We start from the raw sequence: 25,130 nt of genomic DNA on the forward strand, positions 1-25,130 counted from the left end.
GTACTAGTTTTTTCAGGTTTTTTATCATATAAAGTAGTTAAACTTTTTCTTAATAATAACTATTCATGTTTTATTATATACATTTGATTGATAGAAAGTTGACTGTTATAAAGAGACTCAACCCAATAAAAAAGCTTGTTATAATTTTAAAAGTTAAGTAAACTTGTTTTAATCAAATTACAAACTTTAACTTTAGTCAGTGGTTTAAATAAAAGTGAATAAAATAAGAAAAAGTAAAACTTTATTGATGTAATTTAAGAATACAAAGACTGGAAATTTTTAATGAAAAACAGTTTCGAAACAAATAAAATAGATGTACAAAATAAAACAACAGTTTGCTCTTCCTAAAAGGTTCAAATTGTGTCGACGAATAAAAAATATTTTCAAAAGTTTAGTACTTTCTACTCTAAATTAAAAGTGGCAATAACTATTTAAGATGATAGAGGAATTTATTTTACAAATTTAAGTTTTAATCTTTAGAAATACTGTCAACATTAAAAGAAACAAAACTTAACAGTCGTAAAACGTTTAAAGGAATCGGTGCAAACTATAAGGTTTAAAGTACAGCCTTTAAATTTGATTAAAACTGTTAACTGATGAAATTTAAAACTGATTTGTTTTTTCCTTGTCAAGTTTGAAACAAACATTACATGCTGAAAAATAATCTGAAGTTTAATATCAAAATTAAGGCAGCACAAGTTTTAAGAGATTATTGACAAGGTTTGTTATAAAATACAAACATCTTTGAAATCACAACAGACTTTACAATATAATACACAAATTTAAAACAAAACTATCATTTCAAAAAGTTCATTTAGATGTTAAAAATACTGCTAACAACTGTGAGTCAACAGACACGAAAATGTAAACTGAATAGCGCCTAAAACACATGATTGCACGACGAAATACAAAATAATCCCCAGATTTTCTTATCAGCTGCAAGTGGGCGAAATTCCCGCTGTGGAGCTCGAAGACACGCTCGTCGATTCGCTACCTTCCGAGCCAAACGAACCGATCACGTCGCTCCCACAGGGCTGCATCGCGCCCCGAAACGAAATGAGGTCGGTCGAGTGGTGGCGCTCCCGATCAGAAGAAACCGACTGACCCGTTTCGTTGGTTTCCACCGACAACAGCGAAATGGTCTGGTCCTTGTGCGAGTCGTTGTAGGAGGGCGGGTTCGGGTAAATGCACGCCGGCGATTGGTCCACCACCATGTTGTGGTCGCACGGCGCCGCTATTTTAACCGGTTTTATGGGGCGCTTTTTGGGAATGGGCGGGGCTTGCGAGGAGCTGCGACGGTTGCCGCGGCTTCTGCGCGACCGGCTGGACGTCGACGAGCTTGTTGTCCTGGTAACGGGGTTGGCGCGACCGCTGGCCGAGCAAATTCTGGAGAGGGGAAACAAATTGGAACCAGTTGAGCTTCCGCCAAACCCGAAAATTGAGAATATGGAAGATCGCTGGGGCGGTGCCGCCTCGTTACGGGTCGGCGTGGCAACGGGGCTGGTTATTGGGGAGATTTGTCTTGAGCGCTCTTCCTCCCTGATGTCTGGGAGGGGAGTCGGAGCTCTTCCTCCACGCATTCGGATCTCCTCTCGCAGGTTTTCTACTTGCTCGCGTAAGTTCGGCGGTGTCTGGGGAATTTCAACAGCGACTGGCGTTTCGTTGCTAAGCAGCCGATGACGAGACTCGTCTCTGTGTTGCCTCGATGACGTACTTCGCGTCGAAACAGTGTTGTCGCGAGAAGACTGTTAATTTGAAAAGTTATGAGAAATTTAATAATATGAATGTAAAAAATATTTCATAAAAATATTAAAAACAAAATTCTAAGAATAAAAAAGGTTGAACATTAGACTTTATAAGTAAGCTTAGTTAAAAAGCAAGCAAACAAAGCAAACTTGTGAAATTTGCTGCAAGTCGGCCTGGCTCGGTTGCGACCTCCGAATCCTAATTTCGTTTCTCCTCCTCCGGTGCCTCCTCCTTCTCCGGTCGCTTCCTCCTCTCCGCCTCGGCTCGTGTTCCCTCCCGTGCACCGCCATGTTGTACGAGGGAGGAGCTTCGCGTTGCAGCAACCTCTGTGAAGTAAAATGAAAAAAGTTAGTATTTCAATCAGCGCTATATTCGTTTTCTTTCACAAACCCTGGTCATTCTTCCGAGCGGAGTCTGCTGTAGGGCAAGCGAGTGTCTCCGCAAGTGGGCGTTGCGGAGCCCGAACAGGCGCATGGAGCATCCTAGGGCGCAGGCGAACAAAACTCCGCAGATCAGCCCTCCGATGACCGACGCCGTTATCACTCTCCTCGAAGCTGAGAAATTTTTATAAATGAGAATAAGTACTTTCGTTTTTTTAATTAGTTTTGTGTTTAAATTAGTAATCTACCGGACCCTTTTACATAAACTGTACAAGCTTTTAAAGGAATATATCAAAAATTAGAATCCTTCTAGATGCAGACTGATTTATAAACTAAAGCAATGTAGATCTTTATAATCAAAAACAAAAATCTATACAATTAAAAACAGGAAATACTTCTATATAATAAAACGATAATAATTTAAATAAATTTAGAATAACTATGTAGAGAAAGAATTATTCCAAAGCTTACATAAATATTAGATACCGTTAGCAAAAAACATAAAATATACATATCAGAAGTTTCTAAATTAAACTGATAATAGTACAATTTTATATTATACAAGCATTAGTAAGATACAGATAATTATAGTCGCTTAAAAAAATCCAAATATCCAAATAATCCATGATAAATTTCTCTATTTGTTATGTAAAATAAAAATATATAGCTTTTTCCGTTACTGAATAAAGCATGAAGTATATTATAAGTTTTAAATTAAGATAAGGAAAACTCGAAAGTAAGAACTTTTACAAGTTGATCATTTAGCAAAAATAATGGATATTCATTTAGTATTTAATAAACACATGTTACCTAAATAAACAAAGTTCATTAATTTTTTTTTATGTAAAGCAAAAAGTAAATTAAGAATTAACACACACTTTATACTTCTATGATATATGTTTATAAGATCAATTGTTAACGTAGAGAAATAACTACTTTTTAGGCTAACTTGTATGCAGCAGAGAAAATAATTTACTTTTCCTTAATAATAATTTAATGTATAACTTAATAGTTTAATATTTTCCTCATTGCACAAAAGGTTAGGATTAAATTTAAATAATTTCAGGATAAAAATTCTTAAGTTTTATTATTATTTTATTTTTATACTACTTTTGTTGAAATAAATTTAAAAACTACTATATAACACTTTTAGTTTATTTTGCTTTGTATACATAAATTCTTCATTTTAGAAATTATTAATGAGTTTCTAAGTTAATTACTATATTTTCTAATCATTTTTTATGTACAAATAAAGTCAAAAGTTGAAATATTTTTCTAAAGTTGAAATTTGAACCTCTACAGTATACATTCTTAAATAAAGATTAACAGTTTATTGGCAATAGTTTTACCGTTTATTTCAGGCATAACATCAAAAGAAAGAAAAAATCTTATTCTTCAAAAGTATAACATTTTACACCAAAAAACTGTAAAAACTTGTGTGTTATACTTTTTACATAATTTACCCCAGTGATAACGCAACAAACCTAAATTTCTTAGAGATCTACATAAGCAAAACCAATCGAAGAATGAAACAAAAGTCAATCGATCAAAAAAGTTATAGGTCTATAAAAACTTTATATGTCGAAATAAAATGTTATACAAGTTAGTTAACTTTTTATCTATCGCTTAAAAGAAGAACAATTAGATAATTCTATACAACTTTGTCAGTACATACTTGCTTCTCTGTGATTTTCATATTATGGTATATATCTAAAAACCAACAATGAGCAAACTTTGAGGTAAACAAAAAAATCAATTTAAAATAAAAGCTATCTAATATCGAGGAGCTGTCTAAAGCTATCTAATATGAAAACTCACGAGGGCAACTGATTTCGTCAAAGTGGTCTTCACAGTCGATTTCGTGGTTGCACATGTTGTATAAATGATAGCACCTCACGTGTCCATAACTTGTCCTGTCACAAGCGAATGACGTTGTCGCGTTGCAACTACCTAAGTTGGTTTGGCAAAGTTAACAAAATATTAATAGATACTTTTTACTTTGGTTGTAAAAACCATTTACAGCGTTTTGGTTAAAAAACGAACCTAAATTTGTTAATATTTTAGTGAACATTACAAACCACATAGAATTAAATTACACCATTACAAACAAAAATTATTACATAAAGTTATGTTGAAATTATAACTAAACACTTTGTAACTGATTGTAAAACTAAAATATTAAAGTTTACTATTATTATAATAAAGCAATGTGTAAATATAGTATACTCATTGAAAATTAAAACATCAGTATTTGATCAAAGTATTATAATTAAAAAAGGGTTTAGATTTATGTAGCTTAATATTATAGGCTAAAACTTAAAGAAAAAAATATTTTTAAGGTGGAAAAACTTAAATAAGATTAACTCTTAGCGTATTTAATACAAGAAAATATACAAAGTTATAGGCTTCATTGAAAAGTTTTTCCAGATAAATTAAGTAAGTTAAAAGTAAAATCTTATTGCTTAATATTAACTTTTTATTTAATTTTCTTACGCTCTGTAAATGTATTTATAATACGCTGTTTTGCATATGTATACAATACATATAAAAATTCTTTGTGTGAATAATAACGTTGCAGTGATGTAATATTATGAACGTCACATTTACAACGAACTACGAATATTTTTAATATGGTTACTAAATTGACCATTAAATTAACACACGTATCCAATGAATAGAATGTTTATTTATAATTACTACTTAATTCGTTTATATACTTTGCTATAGGAAAACTCTAATATTTATATACTATTTTTTAACCATTTTACTTTATTTAATACCTTTTGAATCACAATACTTTTAAAACTTATTTATTTTGCATTAGTAAATCATGTCACAAAGTGAAAAGCAAAGTTCAAAAAAATCATATAAACATTATGGTAATATATTAAAATTCAGATATAAGAACATTTTATTTCGTACTTTGTTAATTCTAAATACGTTTACAAAAATACACATATTACTAATAAATTAGAACAAAAATCTAATTATGAATATGATAAAAACTAATTTAAACAGTATTATTTCTTTATTAAACTAAAACATGTTTCTGTGTGTAAACAAGTTAACAGGCTCAACTTCAACGGAGCTTCAACTTCAACAGACATTAATTACTGAATTAATAAATTAATCAATATAAACTGAAGTGCCACGAAATGCTGTATACTTATCATTTATTTATAGTTTAAGGTAATTAAAGCTATAGAAACTTGGGGTAATATATATTTATAAAATGTTTATAATGGTTAAATCTAAATTATAACGTAAGTAAAGTTAGATATAACTAAAAACAACAAATTAAAAATTTTAACCACTTACACGCAGACCCGAAAGACACAAAAGCACAAACTAAAATTGTTATCAAGCATTCAAACCCCTGACCAATAAATTAAGTTACAGCACTGTACACCACAACTTAACTGCACATACATTACAAAATAAGTAAGATAACTAATTATTACTATAGAAAAGAGCAGTCGGGTGTTAAAATTAAACACATCTTATATTTAATTACCTTATACTACAATAAAATGATAAGTATACAGCATACTTATTTTTATTTACAATAGATTACTTTATTATGTATTTAAAATAATTGTTTAAAAAATAATAATCAAAGTGCCTGACTGTTTTGTTTTTTATTTTCCAAACATAAAGAATAAACTATCTATCTTGCATTGCAAGATAAATGATTTTTTATAATGCTGTTGTACTAGAAGATAATATCGTGACGTAATTATTATTTTTTTAAATGTTTAACAACAGTCTAATCTTATGAATCAGTATTTTTTGAACTTTCAAGTGAGTGCTATATATTATATTATGATTTGTTATTTTATTTTGTATTTTACTTTTCTTTATCATTATTTAAATCTACTTATTACAAATATTGTATAGTTGTATAACAGTCGGATTTAACATTAAATATTGTACCTATTATTAAGCATTAACCTACAATAATCTATAGTAATTATTCTTTTTTTTATTAAATACATATATACACCTACTTTAGCTTCTATTCTTTCCTTACAGTATTTATTTTTTTTTACTGAGCTCCGTTGAAATGTGTTAACTTGTTAACACACAGAAACATGTGTTAGTTTAATAAAGAATGAGTACTGTTTAAATTTGTTATCATTATATATTCCAGTGAACTTCTTTAGCTAGGATCTTTATTAGCAAACGATTAACTTTAAATTTTGAATATTGAGATGAAAGTGCAAAATTCCTTGCATATTCATTGTTTTGGAGAGTATTTAGAGTTAGATATGCTTGAATGCACGAGCCAATGAGAATCATCTGATGTAATGTTTCAAACTAAATACTGATGCAACGGGGCGTCAAGGCGTGACAGGCAGTGTCATGTAAGCAGTGAGCAGCTGGAAGCAACAACATATCTTGAACTTGTTGTGAATGTGTATTGTAATTATTGTTTTGTGTTAAAGTGAATATTTCAACTTGTGTTTAATTGTTTAAATATTTAAGCCAGGTTTATATTTTAATAGTTTATTTTTTTACAGTTTCTTGTTTACTAAAAGTTTGATTTAATTTTTAGTTTATTGTTTTAAGTATTTTATTATTGTAAGTTTATTGTCATACGAAGGACCCAGGCATCAAAACCTAGGCCACTTATACAGAAAGACATACAACAAAAAGACAAAAATAAACCAAAGTTGTACATTAAAAATGAAAAAAAAAACTGAGTTTAACTAATTAAAGTTTAAAATTAACATAAAAACACAAAAATTATAACACAAAATTTATAATTCCGGTGCTTCCGAAAAGAGAACAACAATATCCTACTTCAACTTCACCCGAACAAATGGTTTCACTCCAAAACTGGTTTCACTTTCATTCAAACAACTGGCTTCACACTATTTGAACAACTGGTTCAGCCTTCATTTGAGTAACTGGTTTAACTTTTATCCATACAACTTGTTTCACTTTTATTCGCATAACTAGAACCGCTTTTATCTGAACAACGTGTTTCACTTTTGTTAGGAGAGCCTGCTTCATATTTACTTTCAAATCTTTAATACTCAGATAACTCAGCGTTTGTTGGACTTTCGTAGTAGCTGATAAATGTTGAGAACACTGACTATAAACAAAACTCAAAAACCCAAGGCCCCAAGCACTTTAACAGGCCAATTAACTATGTATTAAGGAACAGGTTTTGTTATACAGAAAGGAAAGGCGCCGCTAATAAAATAAAGCTTTAAACCAAATTAGACAAATACAACCAGTGGTTAATGAAGAAATAACAAAAAAAAAAATTACTTATGTATTTTGCTGACAAAATATTTATTTAAATCAAACTTTTTTAACCTTAACCGAAAATGCTCAACTTTTTTACAAGAAACTAATTCGTTTGGAAGCTTGTTCCATAATTCAACTGAACGATAAAAAAAAGAATTATGCCAAACATTATTATTGAAATTATGTCTGCATGTAAATTTTCTGTTGTTACCTCTCAGTAAATAAGTACATTTATGAGGTTCAAAAATAGACTGTAAATTAATTGTAGTTTCACTATTAATTAGTTTGAAAAAAGTAATTAAGTCAAACTCAATCCTTCTATACTCTAAAGACTTAATACCAAGTTTTGAGAGTCTATCAAAATAAGATGTGTATTAATTTTGTTGCAACGGTTGAAGACTATTCTTGTATATTTTCTTATACTTATATTTTGATACAGATTTAAATAGCTTTCAGTTTTTAAAGTGATATCAAAGTAATTCATAATTTTGTATATGCTAGTATTTCTTGTTGTGTTTTATATAAAAGATTCATCACTCAAAACTGTCTGTCTGATTTATATAAAGTAGCCTAGAGTAGCATTAAGTATATATTATTATAGTTATTATGTCCAACTTAGACAGTATTAATGATAAGTTGCCTGCAGCGGGTTCTGAACATAAGCCTGTTAGAAGGTCACCCCGCTTGCAGGAAAAGTATGAACAAAAAGGTCAGGTTGACTATCTGCCCACAGTAAGTCAAACTGACCCAACTGAGGCTTTAGATGTTGTGCCACCAACATCCAAAGCCCACATTATGAATATGTTTACAATAGTAACACAAAATACTATTTTAAACAAATCAACATACTGCACATTAGTTCATCGTTTCCATTTCTACAATCGACTATTCCGTCACACAACTTGTACAAAGGAATGCATTGCTTATTCAAAATTTTGTCTTCAACACCTTTGTGGCCACACCAAAACGAGTCCGAGTAACAACCAAGATGTGGATCGGCTGTAATTTGATTTGAAAGTTATTTCAAGCACATAATATATACAACTGTATATACGTAATTAAACTCAAAAAACATTTAAACAAGCTAATAAAAACAGCGACTTATCAACAAAATAACCAGATAAATGTATATATCTAACTTGTATTAACTAGTAGAAATTGTATCTTCAGTGTAAAATATATTGTAATTATTCTAATATAACTTATTAATAGTTCCAGAAATATAATATTGGTGGAAAACATCTGAAAATATCAAAGAAATAACAATCTAAGACTATCATATTAAGGGTATTATTAATGTTAAAAACTGAATACATAAAAGTTTTTTAAGTTATAAATCGATGGTTATACTTATAAAAATAAACACTTTATCTATATATGTATTATTTAGACTTAAATCCTATTAACATTAAAAATTATAAGTCTATCAGCTTAAATTTTAAATAGCTTAGTTAATTTTAATGATAGTAAAAACTGTAAAAAACAAGAATCATCAAAATTGTATAAAATTAAACATAATACTAAAAACTGAAACACAATATTTATCATAACATAGTTCAAAGTGTGAAAAACTAAATATACTTCAGTAAAATATTTGACTACTATCGGTTTAATGTTAATTTTTGGGACATATTAGAATGTAAAATAACACTTCGATGACTAGATATCAATCAAAAAAGTTAGTGTTGAAAAATTCATCAAAAAACTGTATTCCTCAATAAATGTCGCTTTCCTTTTTTCATGCCAACTTTGTAGAAACCTAAGTTCCTCTTTAAAAGTCAGTAAATTTTATCAAAACTGTAAGAAAACTCACCAATACAACCAGTTTCGTCTGCACCATTGTCGCAATCTTTGCTTCCATCGCACTGCTTGCTTTCGTTGTAGCAACTTTTGAAATCACCGCAGGACCTGAAACCAGGCAAGCAGTAACCTGGATAAATTTGTTTATAAAGAAATTAGTTGTTGTTAAAGTGATTTTGAAAACTTAGTTTAAATTATATAAATCAAATCAATCCTTTGTACTTTAATGGATATTTGAGTTTTAACAGATAAATTCAAAAAACTTTTTAACTTTTGCCTAAATATGTTTAAACTCTCCTTAAACTACTTAATATAACATTTAAGGTTATGTCCAAACCCAACTTATATTTAAAGTATGGTGATAACTCAAATGTTATAGAATTCTTTTACTTCATTATAAATGGATTTTTATGTCTCATAACATTGATTATTCACATTCTTAGTAATTTATAAATTGTTGTACAACCATTTTGTAAAATTAAAATAAACTTTTAGTACTGCTTTTAAGTATACAGCTAACGGTTTATCTTGAAAGAATTATATTATACAATTTATATCTTTACAATACTTTCTTTTCACCCCAAGGAATACTAATAAAAGTTTTTTACTAAATTCCTTAATGAATAAATTAAAAGACTACTAGTAAGATTCTTTAAACAAACAAACTTTTTGAAAGAAAAAAGTTATATATATATATATTAAAAATTATAAAATTATAAGTCACACAATTAAACATAAGTTACATATTTGCATTTTTCACTATTTTATCATTTAAGTATTAAAATTTTACTTAAAAAAAGCTTCTATGGTGTTTTTAATTTTCTATAATTTAGTGTTTCATTATTATTTAAAAAATACTTGTCTTTTGTTTATTAACAAGCTTAAAAGACTACAAATTACATTTCGTAAAACAATTTAGACTCATTATTGATTAATAAAAATGTGTAGAATTTACATGCTTTACTTGTTTTAATTCAAAATACTTAATTTATAATTTTAAGCCATTTAGAACTAATTAAACAAACATGAGCAGTTAAAAAACTAGTAGAAGTAAAAATAAGTAAAATAAAAATTAATTGCTTTAGTTACTTCAATGGAAACTAAATTTAAGCTTTATTGAAATTACTTATTCTAAACTTTTTATACTTAAATATGTAAAATACTTAAGATATAATAATATCAATAGTATGACAAAAAATAAAATAAAATATCTCTAACAGAAATCACCAGCGAGTCGTTTCTTTGAACTATTAACAGCTGTTAACCAAACTAGTTGAAGAAAAACAACACAGATTGGGAAAGCGAGCAATTGTTATGTAAGAACAGACGCGTTGTAATTATAAATTTCAACGAGTTTTGCATTAGGTTATAAACATTTCAAAAGTTAAAAACAAGTACATTTTTTGAACTCAAACTGTTAAAAAAGATATACTTTTAATATTAAATTCAGCAGTATCTAAAATTAGCATATGTAATATAAAACAGTAAATACAACGCAAAAAATAAAAAAATAGCCAAACCTTGTACTTTAACAATAAATGAAATATAAAAAGGCCGAAATTCATTATTAAATGCATCGGATAAGTATATTAATCTCATTTTTCCACTTTTTGCAATGTAGGATTGTATTGGTTCACCTCTCCTAAAAAAAATTAATGATGTTAATTATAGTTAGTTTTCTTTATTATTAACTTGGGAATAAAAAAATACAGTATAAATTTGTTATGTTAAAATTTTAAGTTATTTTAATTTGTTTTTAGTGAATCATTATGACAAATTAAAAATATAAACAGTCACTAGCCTCTGTAAATAATTGTAAACAAAATATGATTATAAAATCATAACATGCTTCTTAAAAAATCAATATTGAGCAAAGTTTTAAACTGTTGAAATATTTCCTATACTTTAAAAAAAAAGTCTGGTTATTTTAAAACTTTGTTCTAAATACTCAATGAAAAACCAACTATAATCATTTTTCTTTAGTTTTATTAACAAAATATATTATGTAAGCGAAGTTTAATTCAAAAACAACTTAAATAGAAAAAAAAAATGGCCACTGACAATTCAGGTTGTTATAAGTTTTTTAACGTGAAATTCAAAAATTAAAATTAAAGTATAATCTAATTAATAAGATTATTATGATCAATAGATATCTATATTAATTGGGAAAATTAGTAAATATTTTAATAGTAATACTTTAATAAGTTTTAAAATTTATTTCAGCCTTATATCAAAAATTTAATTGTTTTAGCAAAAAAATAAAATGATAATTCTCAATAACTCTGAATTATAAGAATTTTAAATGTCATAATTTAAATCGTCGTGCACCAAAAATATTTGTATATATCTAGAGGAAGAAAATGATCTAATTTATTTTTATTCGCAAGCACTAAAAATACTTTTTACATGTGAAAGTCTCTAAGGTATACTTATATTTCAAAACAAGTAAAACGGGCTTATTTTAGAGAGTTCAACAATCAATAAAATTTTTAGGTAAACAAGTTTCCTTAACAACTCCATATACAAACGTATGCCAGATGTATTAATGTATATTTTCAGAAAACTGAAACACCAATTGAAATGTATCTCGTTTTAGGTTAGGAATTGGTATACTATAGCATGTGGGAAAGACCCGCCCCACCAAGAAGTTTTTTTGCCCACAACGAATTTCATCTTAAAAGCAGCTTTTGCAAAAAATAAAAATTTTGCTTTTTTCAAATATATATTTGCAATTGCGCTATTTATTACAACCTTATTGCTATTTTGTCGTTGTCTTCAGGTCATTTTAAAGTTTTAAAATTGATAAAACTTAAATATAATAACTTAGTTTTGATGTTTATGTTTGTTTTTAACAAATATTTGATGACTCTAGTTCCTAATTTAACTTTTTCCATTGAAATTGTTATTATTATTTTTAAGCAATTTACTCGTTTTTACAACTATAATTCTTATTGGAATTATTGTGTTTGTATGTTACAATTGTTTTTTTTAATCCAAATTGCATTGATTTGTAAGTCAGTAACATGAAAAAATATAGTTTTTTACCTACAACATAAAAAATAAACTTATGAAGAAACAAAAATGGTTAATTTATTTTCATTTACTGAGATTCTTTGTAAGAGTTGCTACTCTTTACTGTACTAAATAAGCAGTTATATATATTGATAGTAATAATCACTTTTTTGACGATGTTATATATTATTAAAAGTATTTTTCTAACATCTTTATGTACAATTTCCTTTAAATTCTTTTATAGCAATATTTAGTTAATATTTAATTACTTTTTACAGATAGGTGTTTTTCCATAAATTATTGAAGTACTTAATAGTTCACAGTTATGAACAAAAGTTTAGCATTTTTAGACAATGAAGAATAACTGATCAAGTATTCCAGGGTTCGCAATGAAAAAACATTCTAAAGTGTATCGAATTTCATGTACCTACCATGAACCTATGAAGTATAAAAACCTTAAACATGAATTTAACCAAAAACCTACTAAACAACATGACAAAAACAAACAAAAAAAACTCACGTCCAGGTACCAATTGGAAACACAGTGTTATTTCCATCGTAAATCTGCATGCCCTGATCGTACTCGCTCCAGTGTTTTTCTTCGATCTGCAGCGGCATGAGCTCGTTGTTGGCAAACTCAAGCTCGCATCTCATGTTGCTGCTGATGCCCGGTTCTTCGCTCACCATGTTGTAAGTTCTCACCAAAGTGTACAGTGATGTCACAAAGCTAAACTTTCCGCTGTAATCTATTTGTTTTATTATTTTATAAGCGATAATACCTTAGCGAGTAAAATTAATCTTAAAAGGTTAACATTCAATATAAGCCATTCACATAGCATAAATACATCGAAAAAACAACTAATTTAATTAACTTTTGAGATAAAACTCAACAGTCCTAATTGTCATTGTAAGGGATATTCAAAAAATTTTCAATTTTACAAATAAACAAAGCTGCAAAAAACAAAGTGTGTTTTTTTAATATCAAGTCTATCTAAATTTATATTATAATACAGTACAAACTTATAACACACAATTTTATTTAGTTATAAATGTCATTTTCAAAACATGATTCAACGCATGGTTGAATTTCTATTCTTCCATAGGAGATTACTCGATGTTTTAAAGTAAGGTTTAGAAAAACAAACAACAAATAAAAAAATTAATAATTTTTTGTTGAAAACTACACTGCACAATTTTCAACAAATGCCTTATTATAAAATTACACTTTTTTGTTTCACAATAATCAGTTATTAACAAATTGAAGTAAAAGGTAAAACACTAAAGCTATTTGTAAAGAGTTAATAAAACTTTTATATCCAATTCAAAAAGCGAAAACTTTTGTTATGTTTCTTTTTTGCTACGCTGGGACAAATAACTTTTTTTTTTTGGGTATTAAAAAATATACTTATTATAAAATCTTTGAAAAATATCACTTTTATATGTTTGAGAAATAGTTAAATGTTATTTTAGTCTTGTTAATCCTTGTTTATTCTTTAAAACTGACAAGAAGCTTTTTTTTTCTCTCTTTATAAGAATTTTTAAGAAACATTGTAAATATATGATATGTTTCTTTCGACAAAGGTTATTAACAACTAATGTTATTGTATAGGCATAAAAAACTTCTAAACAACATTTATCATTTAATACTTACTTCTTAATAAAGGCCAGTATAAAGTTAGTTTGTCATCAAAATATCTTTAGCTTTAAATTGCTGCTTTTGATCAAAACTTTGATTTCTTTGAACGGATTTGATTTTTAGGATTACTTTTAAGGTAAAACTTAATATTTATAAATAAAACTTTAGAAGCATTTTTACTAACTTAGTTTGTAAACAATTTGTCACGAAGGTATTAGGAATAAAAAACAGTTTAACAACATTTTACTTACACTTAAATCTTTTAAGTATTCAAATGCACAACAAAAACTTGTCTATAAATATTTGTATGGATTTGTAATGATTTTAAACTTTTTTAGTCTGATATTGTCCAGTTTTTGAAAAGATTAATCAAACTATTAGAAAAATAGAAACAGTTACTTATTTAATTACAAACCGTTGAAGATATATAATTTTTAATATTTTCGAGTAACAACTCCAGCTTTATTAAACAAAAACCATTAGCATCTTTAATAGTTATTATAAATTAACAAAAAATGCAAGATAACCTAAAATAAATTTATAAAATTAAAAACATAAGTATTCTATTTATCTTAAAGTATATATGTAAATGTAATGTATATTTTAATTTATTATTTCTGTAAAAATACTAATAAAACTTTATATAGTTTTGTTTATAGCAGTCAACAATTATGTGATTTATCTTTAAAATTAGAAATACTTAACTATTTCAAATAATAATCACCTACCTTTTTTTAATAAAATGTACACCATGTCTTCTTTATAAACTATTAAATTGAAAATCTAAAGCAACAAAAATTATATCTTAAACACTGTTTTTTATAACAAAATTCTAACTAGTTTTAAAATATAGATGACTAACTAGAAATTTGTTCTGAATTATGTTGTATATTTCAAAAAATCATTACTAGCCTTCTGATTTGTACCATTCTTTTAACTAAGCAAGCTAAAAAGACTTGTTAAAAATACATTGCATATTAAAACTTACTTATTTCATATTCGGCAAAGTTTTGAAGGAACGAAACGCTCCGATATGGATTACAAAACGTTAAGTGTATGTGTATTTGACGAGCAAAAATAACCAAATTATCAGGAGGTAACTCATCACACCACGTTCCAACAACAGAACCTGATACATATTATTGTATTTCAAATCTTTATCAAAACTTTAAAACTAATATTTTGATACAGGTATACTACTTTTTAGTTTAGGTTTTTATTCTTTTAACAAGTTATCAACTCAGTGTATTTAATATCAAAAGTTGTTTTAAGTAAATATTAAAATTACTTTGTGTTTCATGTACTATTTTTTTTTAGTGATCAAAATTTATATATAGCTGAAAAATATAACTATTAACTTTTTTTTTTTGGTTATGAAATAAAAGCAATTTAAAAAAATATCAAAGTCATATTGGTAAAAAAGGCAGTAGTGGGGTCCATCTCGTTTTTACAAGTTGTTCTTATTTTGTATATTTTATCAGTAATAGGAAACTTTTTACAGCTTAACCAAATTCAAACTAGTTTTTTTATATATGGGGATCATAGTTAATAATGTTTTCAATGGGTTCACTATAGAAGGTACAAATTAAAAAGGCAAAAAAATATTGTTTCAATAAAGATTTATCTATCCTTAATTTTTGAACAAATATTATTTGAATGTCAATATTAAGAAAAATTATGTGTTATTATTATAAACTTAATATAGCAAAAAGTCTCCATTTTGGAGTTTTATCTTTTTTCTCTTATTTTATATTGAAAGTTTTTATAGAACTGTTAAAAGAACCTTTCTTATAAACTTTAAGATCAAACTATAAATGTTCATTCTCTATTTTACAAAAAATATAAATATTTAGTGTTTTTAAAATTTTCAAAAAATTCAGAATGAAAATTTCTTGTTTATACATTTGAATTAGAATATTTTTACATACTGGACTTAATTTGAAAAGTTTTTTTTTATTATACTTTTTTAATTCTATAAAGTAAAACTTACAGTTCATACTTTTAAGCTTTAATTCAAAAAGCAATGAAAGTTTCCGCAAAAAAAGTTCCTTTACCATTCATAGAGGAGTTAGATTTTTAGTTTCTAGTTTAACAAAACTTAACTTTTTAAACTCTTGTTGTTGTATGGCAATAAAGAACCAACACTTTTAGATTTCTTAGTTTAAGTTAATAGGTTTATTTTTTTGACTTTGGTTAAAAAATTATTTTGATTAAAAACAAAGATAAGTTTCTTATACTTCAATTGTTATGCATATCTCAACTACTATATTCCAACAGCACTTGCAGATTGTTAAATAAATAAGATAAATAATTTAATTTATATGCTTTTTATAAAATATATATTGCTATATTATACTAGGCTTGTTAAATAGTTTTCAAAAACCACTTCTGTACAAAATTTTTGACTTTTAGTAATGATTTTATATTTTATTATGATTAAGCAAATTTATAACCGGAAGATTTCTGTAAATGAGTAATCATAGTCATTTTAGCTTCAATAAATTAATGCTTAGTACTCTTTCTGTTTGTATTTATTTGTTCTTTTTTTTGAGTCTTTGAACTTATTACTTTTTCATCGAACTTAATTATTAGAAGTTTTAGGCAACATAAATTTATACATAATGAACAATAATGAAAACGAGCATAAAAACAAAATTTAAACTTTTCAGAGGTTTTTATAGTTTACTTTTGTTTATAGTTTAGTTTCATAGTTTACATTTGTACTTGTATCATATAACTTAAATAACAAAAACAAGCAAATGAACTTAAAAAAACTTATAAAAATTAAGAGTTTGTAATTTATAACCCAACAAAAATTACCTTGACCTCTGAAGAGAATTTTTTCAGAGTTTGTTGTTATTTTTATTTTAAATTTGTTACAATAATGTGGTGGATGAAACTCATCATTGTCTTTTATCTGAAAAATTAAGCTTTCTTTATTATCTTTTAAAATATAAAATAATACTTAATAGATTTTTTTGAACCATTTAGTCCATCTTATAAAGTTTGAAAAATTATTTTAAGAAAAATGTCAGGAATCTTTACTATTTTTTTAAATAAAGTATTTTAAAATGTATTTTTAAACTCTTAATACTAATTTGGCAGAATAAATTGTTTAGTTACTACTAAATACTTTAAGCATAATTAAACTAATGAAAATAGGCTTACCAGCTTTGTTACAAAAAGTTTTTAAAATTTACATGTATTTCATTGATAAAAAATGAGTTTAGTTAGCAATTGCTCTACTTTAAATATAAGATATTTATACAAGTTCTTTAGATAAACAAAAAAATTATAAAAAAATCACACCAGTAGTACAAAACTTAGTTGAATATAAAGTTTTAGTTCAAATGGTCACAAAATTTTTAATATGATACAGCATAATACATATAAAAAAAGTCTATATATAACTACTAATACTTCGTAATACAGTTGAAAGATAACCGATCTAAACTATTATTTTTGTACTAACAAACAAAAGTATAACAAACCGGTATTTCACATTTAGCATCAGAGTAGGTTATTGATGATTGATCAAACCTGAAACAATGTTGTTTCAAAGATAACTTATTTAAACAGTTAGTTTTAAAAATAATCAAATATACGGTCAGGAAATAAGCTTGTAATTTAAAACAGTTTAAAAATACTTTTATATCATAAATCTTAGATATAATGTAAAACATAGGTTATAAATAACTTAATACAGTATAAAATTTTAGCCAGAAATAATTAATCAATTGCAAACCTGAAAACAAATGTTTAAACCATAAAAATGATAAAAATATATGGGTTTCAAACAGAAACAATGCACTTCTACTTGTGGTTTACTTTTATTTCAAAATACTAAATAAAATTATCACTAATGATACATAATATAAAATTTTATCAAAATTATATTTTTATCATACATACTTAATTTTTGTATAAAATGGCTCAGTTCTAAGTGGAAGTCTCCAACAAAAGTTATTTTTTCCATTTCTTAGAGAAACATTGAGCTTTCCATAATTATTGACAACTTTTTCTTCTCTATCACAATATTCTGTACAAGTAATAATTGTATTACAACTTTATCAACATAAAAAAGTTTCTAAATTTTAAATATACAAATGAAAAAAAAATAAAATAATAAATATGTTTGAAAAAACTATGACTTTAGACATAATAAAATTGATAGGAAGCATATATTAAATTGCTTAAGTATATAAACAAAAAAAATTTAACTTTTTCTTCAAAATACATTACTTATAAACTATTAAAAAAACATGACTAGTTTGTTATTGATAACTTTACAAATTAATCTTGTGAAACCACATCAAAACTTCAAAAAAAAATTAGTTAACTTTTTATAACAGCAAAAACTTGACGAAATCCAAAGCTATAGGATAAAAACTAATAAAAAGTAAAGCAGTTTTATTACAAACAATCACTAACCTTGAGAATAAGATGCAGCAACAAGCAATAGTACCTCTGAAAAAAAAATAAATAAAAGAAAAAAAAGTTCTATACATACTAAAAAAAAAATTAACAAAACTTATTATAAGAAAGGTAAACTTTCCCACATAAAAATAAAGTTTAATTTTGGAAGCTGAATCTAAAATATATTAAATTTCCCTAAAAATTTTACCTGGTATTAAATTAGATTTAATTAAAATCAATTGACTGTAACAAAGAGCTTTAGTTAGTTCAATAGAACTTAAAAACTAGTCTAACAACAACTTCAACCAAGTATAAAGCTAAGGGTACAGTAAGATTTATAATATATACTACTTTAAACAGTACTTATTATAAGTTTATTTATCATAACAAACACTGTTAAATACCACAGAGTATGTTTAGTAACTGTTTTAACAAAAACTAAATATACTTCTGCTTAATATTTATAAAATTGACAAAAATATTTATCTTAAAGCAAAGCATTTTGTTATAAAGTTTATTTTTATTATAAAGTGTTATAAAGTAAAAAATATCTAACTTTATGATAAACTTTTAGGGTTGCTAATCTTTGAGACAAAAAATCTGTTATTAAAAAAAAAGCTTGAATTTAAGTAATGAGATTGAGTTTATGAAAAAATTGAATATATAAAGTAGTAGTGTTAGAAACTGAAGAAAATATACAGTTAATTAAGCTCAAACACTGAAACTCAGACAAATTGTAGAAGAAACATGTAACTTGAAAGAAAAAAAAAACTGATTTAAAGTCATAAAAACTACTTTCAGACTTTTTAATTCAAAATTAGTCTGAATTTTGCAAAAGTTTTTAAAGGAGGCTGAGCCAGCCTGAGTTAGTATTTAGATTATAGAGTAACCTGAAAAAAATCACATTAGCCTGAGTTGGCTAAATTTTTTAAAGATTTTAAACTTTGCTGAATTATCCTAAGCATATTCACTTTTCATTTTATAAACTACAACACCCAATATTTCAAAAGTAATTATAAACAACTTTACAAAACTTTTAATTAAAAAAGTTTAAAATATATAACTAATTAAATTTATAGAAATGTACTTAAGTTATAATATAATCAGCTGAATAACACTAACTTTAATTTTTTTATTAAAACTGTCAATTTTATATGATTATACATACAAGTTTTAGCACTGAAATAAAACTTTAAATGTTAAAGAATTAACTGGAATGCAGATATTTTTCTCTAATAACTAAAATTATAGGCATAGGGATTTGTGTTCCTTACAACCTTCATTGTTACAACCCAAACTGTATCTAATTAGAGAAACTCAAAAATATCATGTATTTTAAGACAAATAATTGCAAGTGATAATATGACTAACAGTCAAACATTTTAAGACAATTTTCTAACAAATTTACCCTAAACTTACTTCTCACTTAACTAAAACAAACTGTAACTTGTATTCACTTATTTTGTTTAAGGATAACTAACATTGAACACTATAATCATTTTTATTAAATTCTCTATTGTAGTAGTAAAAACCTTGGGTGCAACAATCTAAATTCTAATATTTAAAGTCAAATATTTTGATTTTTTTAATTTTTAGTTATTGTTAAATTTCTCTACCAACAAAAAAAATTCAAAAAGTCTTTTTACCCTTATATTCTTATTAATTAAACCTAAATAAACATTTTAATCTGTATCTTTAGATCTACTTTTTGAGACAACGTGCCCTAAAAGTTTTTATAAGGTTTTAATTTTTTTTAATTTAAATAGTAATGTAACCAGTAACCTCAAAGAAATTTTTTTTATTAATTTGTAAGCAAATATACTAAAAATTAAACAAAATATAATAAAGGGGCCTCATAATCATTATCAAATTTTCAAGAGCAGACCCACTTAGTGAGTACAAGAGATTGAGAATAGTAATTAAAATTAAAATTAAAAATATAAAATGGAAACAATAAAAACAGCTTTAGTTTACTAAAGTCCTAAGTGTGTACTATCATTGTTTTAAAGTTTTTAAAGTTTTCTATATTTAAAATTCAAACTAAAAGAGTCTTGTTTTTTGGTCTAAACAAATAGTAAACACTATGTCAAATTATCACAAGGTTCAAAGACTCAGTAAATATAATATTTTAAATTCACTTTTCAAATGATTCTTTGTATTTACAAAACAAAAAGAGTATTTTTTTATAGTCTTTAGCATTATGGTGTCCGTTACACGTTCTTAAAACTATTCAAGTAAAACTGAATTTAACTTTTATACATAACATATTTAAGCATATTGCAATTAGATATTCTAATATATAAATATACAATATACATTGAAAATTAAAGTTAAGTTTTGTTTGTGTAAATTATTATAGAAATTAAATTACTTGAAACAAGTTTGCAAATAAAGGTTTTTTTTAAGTTAATTTTATGAAAAGTTATAATTATTTTATTTTTAAAATATATTTTTATAAATAAAATGTATACTAACAACTGATAAGTGTATAACTTAAATGTATATTTATAACAAAACTTTAGAAGATTATAAGCATTAATTTTTATTACATTTAAAAAATTACCTATAATTCTCAGATGCATTGAAATATCCATGCAAACTTAATATTGCTGTTTTTAGGTTGACATATATTCAATTACAGATCTTCTATTTTTGTTTATTTTTGTTTAACAACTACATAAAGTTGTAAACAAGAAACTTTAGTTAGCTGTGAAGAATATGTCGTTTTTCAGTTTTCTATTACTAAATTCAACTCTTTATGTCCTAAGTTTAAACATAAGCTCATTTAGTTTTTACATTAAAAAATATAAAGCTAAAGCATTGTAAAAAAAATAAGAAAGCTTTGTTTAATTAATTTATTTTATAGTAACGTTTTATATGTAGATTTTTGAGTGTTAACTTAGAGATAAGGTAAATACTATTTAATAATTGTACAGAATACAGATTAATACAGGCAAAGCCGGTCGGGACGGAAAATAAAAATAATGCTTTCAAGTAACTAAAAAAGTAACTAAACAAAAAATGCTTGTTTCCTATCGACTAACATTATAGTCATATATATTAAATTTTGATAAAATAAGTCCTTATTAGAGTTATTTGTTACGTTTCAAATATTTTTTAGTATTTTATTTTTCATAGTTTACGTAGTTTTGTTGTTAATTTTTAATCGATAAAAAATGTGATATATGCACAAATTGTCAAGTAACGTAGTATACATTTAATTAGAAGATAATTATTTTATAACAATAATACAAAAATTCAATGTTGTTTTTCTCTGTCTAACAGATCCAAAAAGCTAAGCTTTTACTGAAATATATTAAACTACTATGACTAAAGAGTCATCATGACTCTCGATCTAGTAAGAGATACAAGGTTTCTTTTATCTGTCAACTTTTTTTCAAACATACTTTGAAGAACATAAACGTATACATTAAGTTTTTATTGACATGAATTAAAACAAGTTCAACCTAAAACTCATTACCATGTGGTAAATAGAAACACAGGCCTTTGTCCTACTCCTAGATACCTGAATATAAGTATATTTAGACATAATAAAAGTGATAAATTTAAAAGTTCAAAATTATTTTATCTGTTGTATAATAAATTTTTTTGAAGGGAGTTCAATTTTATGTAGTAGACTTAATTAGTACTTTTAGGGCTAAAGTTCATTTGGATCGATTTGATAATAAGAGGGTTGGAAAAGAATTTAAAGTTTACCCTATTAGCTGCCTTCAGATATTTGTTTAGATACCTGATGAGATTCGCTTTTTTAACAGAGATACTAAAAAGAAAATTAAAGCTTAAAGAAACTAAACTATCGTTTTAACATGTCTTGATGACATCTGTGGACCATATTTGTTAAAAATAACCAAAATGACATAAGTTTCTTACTGCTGTAACAAAACAAATACTAGCTCAACAAAAAAGCCAAAAATTATTGAATTTGTAGCTTTGGTATACTTTGTAAAACTTAAAGAAGATAAAATTTACAATTTTGATTTTTAACCCTGTTTTTATGAAATGAAACTTAAAATTTTGAAGTATAACAGCTGTTTTTCCACGAACTTTTTTTATTGGCATTTCAATGCACATTTAATATAAACGCATCGACTAACTCGGTAAATATTAACGCACAGTACAAACAAGCATGCAAAATATTCTTGTACAAAATGCACAAGTGTGTAAGGTCTATATTTATTATAATGTAATTTTATAATCACAAACAGGATAAAAAAGATATTCTAAAATAAGTTATCTTAAGTAAATACAAAATAAAAATATTTTTAATCTAATATTAAATTTAAGAAAAACATCATAAACTTATAGTATTTAAACTTACTTATGGTATTATTATTGTCTGTTAGTGTTAAAAATTAAATAACAAAAGTACATATAGCATTATAAAATATTACAAAAAAAGTTGTGTCTTTATACTAAACAGGCCTATCATAGTATTTAACTCTCCAAAGTTTTACTTCTATATTTTACAAAAACTAAAAGTTACTTTTTAATTTTTTAATAAATGTTAAACTAAAAATGTTTCAATAACAATTTCTGAAATAAAACTAAATAAAACAGATAAGAAAATAACAAAGATATACTTTTTCTTTGTATACAAGCTTTTTTGTACATTTAAAAGGTGGTATAACTATAGGAAGAATATAAAGTATTTTCTTCATAATTGTACTTATTTTGTGATTATTAATGAAACTGTTTTGTAAAATTTAAGAAAATAAATATTATTTAAAAAATAATCGTCTATTGTGTGGACAGACATTCGAAAAATCCTGCCTTTTAGAAGTGCTACTTTATTTCTGCGGCAATTGATACTTTTCTTAAATTTAAAGTTTTATGTGAAGTTTATTTTTGGCATTATCACAATTTTTACAGTTTTTACATTTCATTTAAATGAAAAAAATTTGCTGCTCACTTAAATAAAAATTAAATTTACTTTTAAACACTTTTTAACTTGTTACGAAAGTTCTAAAACTATGTTGAAAGAAAGTAGGACCAAAATCCAAAGCTTATATGTTTTTGCACTACTGGAGTAGAGCAGAGAGAATGTTAAAATAAAAAGTTGAAAATTACGTAAATATAAACAAAATCTGATGTGATTACAAGCACAATTGATAGCACAATTGAAAACATCCCAGCTTTTCTGAAGGTTGCCGAAATAACTACTAGTTAAAGGATAAAACGAGCATAAACTATAACCTCACATTAAAAGATATTGAGTTGTGAATGATTTGTAAGTCAGTTTTTTGGTTGTAACCACAAGCCAACGCTTCAGTGCCAACGCTTGACCTATACAGCAGTTCATCGTGACTATGTCTGCCTGATAAGTTAACGACTAAACCAGCTCGCATATTGTCACATGTACTGTTGTTGATGGTCGAGTAGTAAAGGCTAATGTTTATTTAATGATGGCGTGATATACAGCTTTGCTAAAGACAACAGAAATGTTAACTATTTATACCAAGAATTCTAAGAGCTACAGAAAAAAATAAAGTATCTTTGATAGTATGTTAACTTTCAAAGTTGCAACACGGAGTAATAATTGCCAAAATATGTGTCCCAAACATAAGCGCAAAAATCAAAAGTTGTGTCAATTATGTACGGGGGTAAAGATAAAATTTTGGAAAGAGAGATAAAAGTAAGCAATAAAAAATAGCTAAAACAAAACAAACTTATAAAGTGCCCTAATACTCATATTCTTCTGCTGTTTAACACATTTCAGTTGACATGCAAGGTGAAGATAAAAATTTTTAGCCACAGGAAGAAAAAAAGCAAAAACTTGAGAACAGCTAGCCCTAAACAAATATTTATCTAAAAATAAATTAAAGTGTATGATAATCACTTAGAGTGCCAGGCGTAAGAGAAAAATTAAACTACATAATTGGCACAACATAACAGCCTCGAAAGCCGTTTAAAAATTTCACACTTGGAAATGCGCACACTTGGTTTTTGTGTGGTATTTGATTACACTGAAGCAAAATGTGGTGCTCGTTTTCTTCTACATAAAATATTACGCAGCAATATTTTGCGTCTTTCTTGTCGTGACCATGTATGTAGGGTATTATTAAGTAATATTGTTCTATAGATATTGAACCATCTTAAGCGCTTTTAAATTAGTCTTGAACAAGACTCTAAAAGGTATCCATGTAGTGTGCAACTCGATAACTGAAAGGTTCTTCGCGCACCGGTCCTAGTTCTTAAGGTACTTAAGGTACTTAATTTTGAGTTCATTTTTTTTGTCGTTCAATAAACTATGAAATAATAAATACCAACACAGTTTTATAAGACAGCTTGAAAAAAATAAATTTCCAAAACATGTCAACACGACCAATAGATATTGCACCAGAGCAACTTATTGACTTAAAAATAATGCTTACCGAACACAAAAAAAGCCCTAGAAATAATTATTTCTATGGCGTACAAAAATCGTTTCGGTTTTCGAGTCGTACACCAATTAGGTTAATTTTAACATATTGTCAAGAACAGTTCAATACAGAGAAGCCTTTTTGATGACTTTTATAAGAAAATAACGTTGAATTTCTTCTACTTGGTTTTATTTATTTAGAGACTAACTTTAACCTCGACTCTTTTAGAAAATTAGCTAACATCTAAAGAGTAAAATGAAGAATTAAAATAATTCTCAAAATTTGTTTTGTTGTCCACATAATTACAACATCTGATTGTTGTCAAGAATTCAGTTTATCACTACTCGAACTATTTACCATTTTCTGTGTTCTTTTATGTGTTCCACGGTGAATTTCATAAACTGTAGCATCTCATCTCCAATTCTTATTGACTTGAATTTTTACCAACAATTGTTTGTTTAATCTTGAGGAACTTTGTACATCTACTCCACTTTCGCGTAATAT

At 26.1% G+C, this 25,130-nt stretch overlaps 1 protein-coding gene across 1 annotated transcript; it reads right to left on the bottom strand.

The window, feature by feature from the left end:
* Nucleotides 1–139: 139 nt before the first annotated feature.
* Nucleotides 140–20,911, bottom strand: LOC145849842 (uncharacterized). Its single transcript, XM_082954918.1, has 14 exons — nt 20,810–20,911; nt 18,262–18,297; nt 17,743–17,869; nt 17,322–17,370; nt 16,651–16,747; nt 14,819–14,959; nt 12,715–12,940; nt 10,703–10,824; nt 9,196–9,312; nt 8,232–8,381; nt 3,945–4,076; nt 2,137–2,300; nt 1,896–2,072; nt 140–1,745 (listed from the first exon to the last, which is right to left on the bottom strand). The coding sequence occupies exons 1-14, from the start codon at nt 20,838–20,840 to the stop codon at nt 933–935; spliced, it is 2,382 nt and encodes a 793-aa protein (XP_082811044.1). The 5' UTR covers nt 20,841–20,911; the 3' UTR covers nt 140–932.
* Nucleotides 20,912–25,130: the final 4,219 nt, after the last annotated feature.

The sequence above is a fragment of the Thalia democratica genome, chromosome 2 (genome assembly GCF_965202585.1).
Source record: "Thalia democratica chromosome 2, ktThaDemo2.hap1.1, whole genome shotgun sequence".
Classification (NCBI taxonomy): Eukaryota; Metazoa; Chordata; class Thaliacea; order Salpida; family Salpidae; genus Thalia; species Thalia democratica.

What these genes read in the sequence shown, in the direction of transcription:
- LOC145849842 (XM_082954918.1), bottom strand. Translation starts at nt 20,840, where the DNA reads ATGGATATTTCAATGCATCTGAGAATTATAG. An exon ending in TTTCCAATTGGTACCTGGAC is followed by an intron (nt 10,825 to 12,714) that starts GTGAGTTTTTTT and finishes AATTTTTTTTAG; the next exon opens with GAGAGGTGAACCAATACAAT. An exon ending in ATTTATTGTTAAAGTACAAG is followed by an intron (nt 9,313 to 10,702) that starts GTTTGGCTATTT and finishes AAATTTATCCAG; the next exon opens with GTTACTGCTTGCCTGGTTTC.